General features: G+C 32.6%; 2 protein-coding genes across 3 annotated transcripts; one reads left to right on the top strand and one right to left on the bottom strand.

Annotated features, from left to right (window-relative positions):
* The first annotated feature begins 2,784 nt into the window (after nt 1-2,784).
* On the top strand, nt 2,785-4,686 carry LOC115710464 (putative disease resistance protein At1g59780). Its single transcript, XM_030638824.2, has one exon. It carries the CDS (start codon nt 2,785-2,787, stop codon nt 4,684-4,686), a length of 1,902 nt encoding a protein of 633 aa, XP_030494684.2.
* A 209-nt stretch (nt 4,687-4,895) lies between these two features.
* Nucleotides 4,896-6,737, bottom strand: LOC115709136 (uncharacterized). 2 transcript variants are annotated; one of them, XM_030637172.2, is made up of 2 exons: nt 5,425-6,737; nt 4,896-5,334 (listed from the first exon to the last, which is right to left on the bottom strand). In XM_030637172.2, the coding sequence occupies exons 1-2, from the start codon at nt 5,642-5,644 to the stop codon at nt 5,114-5,116; spliced, it is 441 nt and encodes a 146-aa protein (XP_030493032.2). In that variant the 5' UTR covers nt 5,645-6,737; the 3' UTR covers nt 4,896-5,113. The 2 variants fall into 2 exon arrangements, with proteins under 2 accessions (XP_030493032.2, XP_030493031.2); XM_030637171.2 differs by having other exon boundaries at nt 4,896-5,340; nt 5,425-6,733.
* Between the last annotated feature and the right edge of the window lie 4,336 nt (nt 6,738-11,073).

The raw sequence follows: 11,073 nt of genomic DNA, 5'->3' as shown, positions 1-11,073 counted from the left end.
GTCAATTTCCTTTGCAAATCAGAACTTTTGGGACTAAAGCTTAAGAATCAATGGCTGGAGGTATTTCGATCCTTATTCATAGTGTATATATGTTTGATTTAATTCTGCATTTTATACATAAACATATATATTTCAGTTTATACATATAAATGTCTAACAGTTTTTAGAATATTATATGTTCAACTTGAAAATACAGTATAAAACCAAGTTGATTTCATATTGTTGCAAAATTTATTATGAGTTGTTATGAGTGTTGGTCTACACTTACAGCTAATAGTATAAAAATCAACGTGGATGTTGCTTTGTTTGGGGAAGGTCAAGGCTTTGGTGTTGGAGTGGTTGCTTGGGATGATAAGGGTCTTCTTCTCGAAGGTTTTTGCAAACGTTTTCATGGGTCAATGGAACCTCTGCTGGCGGAAGCCTTGGGAGTTAAGCCCATAGTTGGATCAAAGCTAAGGGTCGGCATCATGTTTGCGTGACGGACTGTAGTGGTGTTGTTCAAACTCTTAGATGCTCATTACATATGTTGTCTTTATTTGGCCATAATATAAATGATTGTAATTTTTTTTTTCTGAGCTGAAAAATATCTCTGTTTTTTTATTAAACGATCAGTGAATAAGGTTGTATATACCTTTGCAAATGCTTCCCTATTTTATCCTGATTATACTTTTTACCTGAAAGATGTTCTAGTAGATTTGCTACCTTGTTTGGTAGCTCAGATTAATTTATAAAAGATGATTTTTCCATTCAAATATATATACATACTAGCAAAAACTACGTGCGAGGCACGTATACTAAATTTTATGCTAGTTTTTTTCTATGTTATTTGAAAGTGATACAATTAAAAATTAAAGAAAAATATTATTAGTTATTAGGTGAGATTATTATTATGTGTATCTAAATATTATAGTTTATAATGTTGTCAATTAAAAGTGAATACCGAATGCAATATATTAGTGTTTAAGAAAGTTTGATGATTTAAATATGTTCTTAAGTTAATCCAAAAATAAATTAAAAATTGATGTTCCAATACTTAAAGAAACATTACTTAAATGGATGTAAGATAAAAAGAAAATTAAAAATTAATCTCTAAATTGTTGATAATTGAAAATAGTATTTGTCTAAAAATTGTAAATAAGAAAACTAATGATAGTCATTGGTGGATTTCAATCTTCATTTGCTTCGATAGAGACAATAGTGTAATTTTTATATTTTGCACTTTTCATTCTAGCCGGGTCCGCATATATGTGGATTGTCTATTTTTTCGTTGATAAATTGAATATGGTAGTGTCGACAAAAGGTGAAAACCATGTTTAACAAAAAGTGATAGTATTTTATAACAAAATACTATTAAATTATTTGAATTTAAATTATTTTAAAATACTATATTTTATTAAAATAAAACTCTATACGATTAAAATTTCATATTTATCTTTATTCAAAAAGAAAAAAAAATTGATAAAAAAAAAGAAAAAAAAATGAAAAGTTTCTATTATTATCTCTACTGCCTTTCTAGAAGTGAATAATGGTTTCTTCTTTCTTCCATATTCTTCTTTATTTTTTGTATATTGTGTTTGCAGCATATATGTAAATTATTAAGTAACTTTTAAAAACTTTGCTCCTGAAAACTAATGCATATGCCGAGCACTTAGAATTATTTATTAGCTGTAAACTTTGTTGGGTTTTTTTTTTTTTTTTTTGCCATTGATGCTTGGTTTTGTGAACTTTGATAAAAGTCAGGCTTCTTTTTTACTATTATTATTACTTATATATTTTGTTTTTAAGTTGTGAAGAAGAAAAAAGAGAAGTGCGGATTGGAATATTGTGTGATCTCATGGGAATGTCCAAATTGTAATTGGAAAAGGAATACAATAAATAATTAAAAAAAACCCAATCGTAGATGTACAACAGCAAAAACCTAATCGTATTTTTCTTTTTTTGGTATTTAATAGGATTTATTTTATTATATATAAATAAAAAGTGATCCATGAATTTCTCATAAATCATTTTATTTTTAATATAAATAAAAAGTCACCTATCTATAAATTTCTCATAAACCAATAATTCTGTTATATAAGCCCACATAGAATAAATATATTTGTTTGAGTTACATTAAGTTAGAATTCGAACCCAATACCCTTACACACGCACCCCAATAACCCTTATTGCCACTTGAGCTAACGATGTTTATTAGTTTGATTAGTTCCACATTTTCTATTCCTTTGTAATTTTGGTGTTGTCTTCTCATTTTCGATATTTTCTAAACAAACAGCCATTTATGTTATCATCCCTCCTGTTTTTCTAGCTGTTTAAAGTGATTTGAATTATTGTCGTTTTCATGTTTTTATGTCGTTTTTCATACATGTCCTTAGCAAGCCAGACAAAAACACTATAGGAAACACCACTAGTAATGTTGTCTCAACTTAATAATCTGTTTTTCATAAATGTAATCCATTTTGTCTGTATAAGGAAAATATTTCTTGACCAAGTTACTAAAAGGATGCTTTCAAATTTTTATTTCTTGCTTCAAATTGCTTGACAACAACATAGCACAAAAGTAGAGACAATGAACAAGAGTCCAACCATTTCACCTTGTTATCTCCTAATAAAAAAGAGTCGTTTTGGCAGTAAGCTAATTGGCTTTTTTTACTTGTTTCCTAAGCTAATATAGTATAAGTGTTCAAAGATTTCTGGTTTGATAATACCAACTTCTTCTCATCTAGTGAAATCAATCTTAAGGCCAACTTTGTCTCAATTTTTCAGTTTCTAACATTGCTGAAAGATATGGCAAAAACCTTAATAGAGTCCTACTTGCAGAGATTAGATTCTATGTTAGTCCAAGAAAGGGTAGCTTTTTCTGAAGTTGAAGATCAAATAGAAAAGGTTGTGAACAAACTCAAGGAGATTAGAGATTCTTTTGATGACAAAGAAAGTTGGATAAATGAAGTTAGAGATGTCATAAACGACATGGAATATCATATAGACAAGTTTCTTAGCCAAAAAGAGAAGCATGGAGCTGATCAAACTACACTGATTGAATGCTTTAGAGATGATATGCTGAAGATTGAAGTTCTCCTTTCAGAAACCATTCAAAGAGTGACTCAACTTGATTCTAATATGAGCTCTCATGATCTAAAAGAAGGACAAACATCAGCTTCTTCTTCTTCGATTCTTTCATCACTCGAATCTGATTATTCGAAATTATCTGAGTGTCTTCAGGATTGTTTGATGTATTGTTGCATCTTCCCTGAGAATTTCTTGATTCATAAAGGGAAACTTGTCCGACTACTAGTAGCCGAAGGTCTAATCAAAGAAAAAGAAGGAAGACTAATGGAGGATATAGCAGAAGAGCATATAGCTAAACTTGTCAACAAAGGCATGCTTGAAATAGATTATGAACTCTCAGGTAATGCTACTAAACTCCAAGTTACTTCTATTTACCGCGAATTCTGTATTCCCCAAATAGAGGAAGGGAAGTTCAAATCTTCAACTAGTGTTCCCCATAAGGCAAGGTGTGTGGTGACTAATTTAGACATGTTGAAAGTTGACAATTCCCAACTTTGTTCTCTGTTTCTTATTGGGAAGCAAACACCTTTAGAAGAGAGAAATGAGTGGTTGAAGTTGGAAGTTGCAAAGTTCTTAAGAGTTTTAGATTTAGAAGGTACCAAAATTAAAAGCCTTCCAGATGTAGTGAGTGACTTGATACACCTTAGATATCTTTGTTTGAAAGACACTGAGATAACTGAGCTTCCAGAGGGCCTTATCAATTTAAAAGACCTTCAAACTTTGGATATTAGATGGTGTGGATACATAGCAGAAATACCAAAATTTGTACTAAGTCTTTCAAACCTGAGGCACCTAAAAATGATGAAAAACTATGGTGTTTGTGGGGTGAAGTTACCACAAGGGATAGGAAGCCTTACAAAACTCTTGACACTTACTGGTATAGACCCTAGTGGTGAAATTGCAAGAGAAATAGGTAATTTGACAGAGCTCAGAAGACTTGGAGTAATGGATGTAACTGAGGAGGTTATCAATGAGCTATCTTCTTCTATTATGAAGATGCAGGGCCTTTTAAGCTTGTCACTAGAATCAAAAAAATCTAGGCTAACTGAAAAACTTGTTCTTGTGGAATCATTTTCGCCACCTTTATCTCTACAAAAGCTTAAGCTTGAAGGCCATTTGGAGAAGATACCAAGTTGGCTTGGCTCATTGGAAAGGCTTACAAACATAAGATTAGGTTACTCTCATCTTTTGGAGAATCCGGCTTTGGTACTTCAGTTCCTACCAAACTTGAAAGTCTTAACTCTTTGGCATGCTTATGATGGATTACAAATGGGGAAAGAGTTTTGCAAGGCTGGTGGCTTTCCAAAACTTGAAAATCTAACAATGGCTTCTGAATTTCTAGAGGAATGGACAGAACTTGAAGAGGGAGCATTACCGAGCTTAAAATACCTCCTCTTTCATAGCTGCAGACGGCTGAGGACTCTTCCCGAAGGCTTACAGTTTGTCACCACGCTGCAGCGTTTGCAGTTGATGCCTTTGCTTGATGATCATGAAGTAAGGTTGAAACCAGATGGAGGACAAGAAAATTATAAGATCAAACACATACCGATTGTAACATACATGACTACATCTATGATACAAGAACTTTTCAAAGAGAGAATGATGAATCAACATCATTAATGAGAGAGCTAATCCCAGCTTAACTCACTTCATGTATCATGCTGCAGCTGCTGTTTTTTCAAGTTTTCCTTATGAAACTTTCTCTGTTTTTGCTTTTGTTTAAGATAAGTCCACATTGCTGTGTGTGTTGTTTTCCATTACATCTTGTTACATATAATATGATTTGTACTTTCTATACAAAATTTCCCTTACACTAATAACAAGCAAAATGAAAAAGAGACATTGACATTGGCTACAAGGTACAGATCAAGAAAATAACAATAAAGGAAACAAAAACTTGTGTATGCAATGAGGTTTTAATAATCGGTAACACAAAATTCCAATGGAGGAAGCCATTGACACTATGAAACATTATATATGTATGTATATACCAAGATCCTATTAGTTATTAATCAGGTCCACAAATATAAATAACAAAAGATAAAAATTAATGAAATGAGGCAGCTGAGGCTGGAGCTGGAGGCACATTCATGGCTCTCTGTCGGCCATCAACAGGCGGCGGAGGTGGTGAAAGCTGTATTGATCGCCGGATAGGGGACTCTTCGGTATTAATATTGCTTAACACACTTCTAGCCCAACACCTATAACTACCTCTTTTTCTCCAAACCAAGCTCTTGGATTTGGAGCCATGTGATCTGCTATTGGAGGCTGCAGCTTCATAAAACCAAAGCATTATGTTAATACGTACAAACATAGATATGCAAAGCATATAGTATTATATATATGTATGTATGTTACCAGTATGATATAGTGAAAAAGTTGCTGGAAAATGGCCCAAGAGAAGAAGAATCAAGATGGTAGAAACAACCACCAGCTTTGCCTGAAAATTAAACTTCATCAGAGTAAAAATGGCAGCACTATTTTCTTCAAGTAAAACAGATGAAGCAATAATAGGAATGTAACCCAGAGAATTAGATCCAAAGGGTTTCAATTCTGATCTGAAATTCTGTTGTGTCATGTATCACTATAATGAAATATTGGTCTGTGTTTTGACAATGTAATCTGATTATCAAGATTTCTAATTTTCTATACCACGTTAATAGGAAAATATAAATAAACAAAAGGGACTTCTCATTAGTTGTGCATCTCTCATTTTTTGTAGCCCAATACTTGACTTTAATAACATGAACAGGTTAACTACCATTAAATGAGCAAGAGTGTAATATGATGCATGTGATTAATGTTTTAATTAAATCGAATTGAGTGTGTATTAAATACACATAGACTAATTGGTTTCACACCAAGTTTAGAGCATTAAACAGACTTAATATTCCCCAAATCTTTAAGAAATTCAATTTGTTTCTTATTTAACAAGTATAACTAACCAATGAAATTGTATACCATCTAACATCACATTTTAATTGTTTACTTGACAAGTCTATATGGTTAACTTTATAACCAGACAATTATAACGGGTGCTCATCAAATAGCTTACTGTTGGATATTTAATCCAACACCAACCTCAAATCCCCTGCACACACAAACACAATAAACAAGAAAGTGCAACACAAACACAAGAACAAAACAATACACAACTCGAACCAATCAAAGAAAATAAAATTAAGAAATAACACAACAAAATTATAGAGGTTCGTACTTCCTCCAACAATAGTTGGAGAGCCTATTCCCCTCTTCTGAACTCCCAATAATAGATTCAGATTCTTGCACTAATTGATTCAAGTCTGAAGTTACAACCCAAGGCGACCAAACAAATGGTCCCTAAAAACTTCTTTGTACAAATGCAACTATACAACTCTGAGATTCATTTCACTACAGCAGGCTCCACTCAAACAACAACAAACACTTCCTCTGCTTCTCTCTCTTACTACAATCTAGGGTAGGGTCCGAGAACTCTTCTCTCTTGTGTCACTTAGCTTGTTATTTATAAATAGGCTAACTAGTTTTACATATAGAATAAAGGGTTTGATGGATTGTTAATATGATTTAGCATGTATAAATTGTTTCAGATACTTAAAAGGCTGTTTGTGTTTTCAATTTTTTATGTGCCGTTTGGTAACACTTTTGTAATCTAATTTTTTAATCATAAAATAAAAGTAAAATTTTAATTTGTTTTTTAAAAATAAAAATGCGTTCTGTAACCACTTTTGTTTTTTCAATTTTAAAAACAGAAAGTAAAAATATGTTCGGTAAAGTTCATTTTTATTTTTATTTTTTGATTTTATTTAAGTCGGCTCTAAGTCCGGGGTTAAATTTGGGTTTGGGTAAGAGGCCGGGTTCAACGCCAGGGACGTGGGGGGATTTGGGTCTGGGTTTGGTCGAAATCCAAAATATTGACTAAGAAATAAAGTTGTTTAAAAAAAATATTGAAAATAATTTTTTTTTGTTTTTAAAATTTTGATTCTCAATTAAAAAATTAAAAAGTAAAAATAGTTTTATATAACATGTTTTTGAAAAATACTTTCACTTTTTCAATTTTAAAAATAAAAAACTGATTAAAAAAGTTTTACCAAACGCCACCTTAATTTTTAAAATTGTGTTTTTAAAAGTGAAAATATAAAATAGTTTTTTGTTATTTTAAAAATTTAATGGTGTTTGACACAAATTTTTTAAAACTATTTTTAGATTTTTTCTTACTAAAAAAATTAATATTTTAACACCATACACATGAACTCATCCAGGTTCAGGTTTGGGTATGATTCCGAATCTAGGATCCAAGTATGCGAGCAAAAATATAAAATATAATATGTTAGACAAAAAAAAATTATTTTTGAAAATTGAAACAACATTTTCTGTTTTTTAGTTTGAAAAAATTTTGCCAAACGACCTCTATTAGTTTTTAAAAACTGTTTTCAGTTTTAAATAAAAAACAATTTTTTAAATTATGAAGCCAAGCAACCTCTTATTATTTACTGGTTATGTGGGCATATCTAAAAAAAATTAATGGAATTATGATGTGAATAAGCTGAAAAATAAGATTTGATTAACAGTTGGGATTATCTAATAATTGTGCTACCTAGCTTGTTGGAAATGTTGAGGCTCAAATTTTGCTTTATCTGATTAACTTGACTTTTATGTCTGGTGTCATTGTTTTAGTGTTGTGACAGGGTTAGTGTTTGGTAAAATTACCCGAAGGCAAATAAATCTCAAGTTTGGGAGAATTTGATAAACGAGATTTATACTCCTTTATTAAGATAGTTTAGAACATATTTTAGAGTATTTTATGTCAATTTGGTTCAATTTTATGTTTGTTTTCTTTTGTTTCAAGAAAATATTATAAAAATATAAAAAATGAAGATTCAAGTTAAATTTGTGGAAAAGCAAACTTAAATGGAATTACTTTTGGTTTGGTGGTATTTTGGAGCAAGAATGGAGCAAGGTGCGAAAATTTGGGAAGCTAGCCAGTTAGAGCCATGGCTCTAAAAGAGACAAATGAGCAGGATAAGCCCATGGGATGCGGCTCCACCATAGGGGGTTGCAGAAGCAAAAATTTGAAAAAAAAAAAAAAAATAGATAAAAAGATTGTGAAAAAATATGACTTTCTCAAGTAGAGTTGTGATTTCGGTACCCTGAGTTGTAGTTCCTGAGCACATTTTTATCTTTTGAAGTTTAAATTCTAAATCTTTTTAGTATCTTCTAGAGAATTTTGTTAGCCTGTATAAATTCTAAGAGTGTGTTTGGAAGTAACTGTATAATTACTAGGTAAGGTAATTACTAGGGTGGTAATTACACAGTTTAGTAATTACACTATATTTTAAAATGCAAGGTGTGTTTGGATATGAGATGGTAATTACATATAAATTCCTAATATCTTGTTTGGCAAAATAATTAGTAATTACATGGGAAAATTATATTTTTTAGTAGCTAATGTTTAATATGGAAAATTTTTAGTAATTACACAGTGTAATTACATCCAATTCTCATGGGCGGCCATGAGAATTAGAGAGTGTAATTGGAACCCCTCAATTACTTCCAACTACACAGTTACAATGTAATTACATGGTCAGACAAACATGCCAAATTGTGTAATTACCTCCAATTACACACAAATCTAATTACATTGTGGCTTTCCAAACGCACCCTAAATCTTTTTAGTACGTTTTGAGAATTCTAAACTCAAAAACTCATTAATAGCAACTACTTAGTATTTTTTCATCATCATCATCTTCTTCTTCTTCTTCTCTTTCTTTAATTTTGTTTATGTTCTTATTTTTAATTATGAATGCAATAGTTATGAACATGATTTTCATACACTAATTGTCTTATCTATTAACCATATCCTTCAGATTCCACTAAGTCTTTATGCGCCCAAGGATTGCCTTATTTGGCATCATACTGCTACAGGGTGTTACACTGTTAAATTAGGATACCATCTTGCTACCTCCTTGCGTGAAGCTTCAGTCCTTCGCCATCACAATCCCCCTCTAGCTGGTGGTCAAGGTTTTAGCGTCTAAAATTGCCTCGGAAGGTTAAAAATTTTATTTGGCGAGTGATTCATAATACCTTAAATCTTGCTGCCATTCTCCACCATAGGCATATAATTGATGATTCTACCTGCTCCAGATGTCAACATCTTTGTGAGTCATTAAATCATGCTTCTTCCTCTATAATCATGTAAAGCGAATATGACAGCTTGTTCCTTCCCATATAGACCTCCCCGAAACTCATTCTACAAACGGTAGTGACTTTGTCCATCATCTCTTTTTGCAATTTGGTGATGATCAAATGGAGACCATTCTTTGTCTCATGTGATTTATATGGCATGACCATAACCAATGCTATCATGGCTCTTGCATACTCCCTTCTGAAGTTCTTATTGAGAAAGCATTTACCTACCTTCAAGAATTCTACCATCATAATAACAAGCAAGTGGTCTCTAAAAAGATCTACTGCCACTACGGTTAAGGCATGGTAGCCACCCCTATTGATAAGTTAAAACTTAATGTCGATGCCACAATTGACCATGAGGGGGTGTTAGAGACAGTTGGTTGCTCCTACTGTCATTGGCCGTTAGTGTTAGTTAGTTCATGTTAGTTTTAGTTAGTTGGTTCAGTTGAGTTTGTTAGAGTTTTTGTTTTAGCTCAAACTTCATAAAAGGTTTGTACTCGTTTTGTTAATCGATGCAATCTTTACACATTTCTCTTATCTTTGTCTTCTCTTTCGTTTTACTCTTTTCTTCTCTCTGTTTTCATTTTCTTGTTCTTTAATGGCTAGACACATTAACATGGTATCAGAGCATTTTCCTCCTTTAGCTTTTAACATGGCAACTGTAGGTAATGGTGCTACGATCCCTAGTGCAAATCCTTCGAACACTACCACTGTCGATGGAGCTTCTATCATAAATCGACCGAACTAGGAACCTGTCATGTTCAACCATAACATCTCGATTAGATTGAATGATCACAATTTTTTTTTTTTTTTTGTGGAAGCAACAAGTTCTTGCTACAATTAGAGGCAATTGTCTACTGAAATACATCAAAGAACCCCCTCTTGCTGAGTTCTTAAGCAATGAAGATCGACAAGCTAACAAAGTGAATTCGATCTACTTTGAATGGGAAGTTCAAGACCAGCTTCTAGTGTCCTAGTTACTCTCATCCATGATTGAAAGTTTGCTGACAAGAATAGTTAGGTGTAACTCATCACACCAAATTTGGAATTCTCTGGAGAAACACTTCACTCTTTGGTAGTATCATTCGAGACTCTAATAACTTTGTGATTGCTGCTATCTCCAAACTAATCAAAGAGAGGTACAATGTCAAAAAAATTGAAGCTAATGCCATTTCAGTTTGCTTACAATAATTAAAAGAGATTGAATGTGGTGTGCATATCATTGAAATTGATGCTCTTGTGGTCTCGCAAAGTGTTAATGCTTATCATAAACAATATAGCGGATTTAATGATTTTATTTTTGATGTATTTTATTGGACATTCTTTATTTCAAGTGTTTCTTTGCAAGAGTGCTAATTCTGATTATGATAAGATTTAGAGGGTTGTCATTCGAGATATAATGTTGTAAGTGAATTTATTGATTAATATATAAGGGAAATTTTAATTTCTATGCATGCATTAGGGGATAATTTTTTCCCTAAATTAATACTTTTTTACATTAAAAATATATGACCACTTTTCCAAAACCCCAAAAATACCCCTCTAAAAAACTCAAACCCTTTCTCTCTCCTTCCCTCAAACTCTCTCTGCCTCATCTTCGCCCAAAACCCCATCGCAGGAAACCCACCGGCCGCCACGCACATCGTCCACGTCGGCCGCCCACACCCGACCGCCCCTACCATCGCAGGAAACTCTCTTTAACATTTTTTTTCAATTTTTCTGGGCTTTTAAGGGGTCGGGTCCGATGGGACCCGATGCCCGTCTGATGCCAGTCCGATAGGGCATTTTTTGGGTTTTTGAGGTCGGGTCCAATGGGCCCGA

Source organism: Cannabis sativa, chromosome 3 (assembly GCF_029168945.1).
Source record: "Cannabis sativa cultivar Pink pepper isolate KNU-18-1 chromosome 3, ASM2916894v1, whole genome shotgun sequence".
Classification (NCBI taxonomy): domain Eukaryota; kingdom Viridiplantae; phylum Streptophyta; class Magnoliopsida; order Rosales; family Cannabaceae; genus Cannabis; species Cannabis sativa.
The sequence above is the reverse complement of the archived record's forward strand: the minus strand, read 5'-3'. Positions and strand labels throughout refer to the sequence as shown.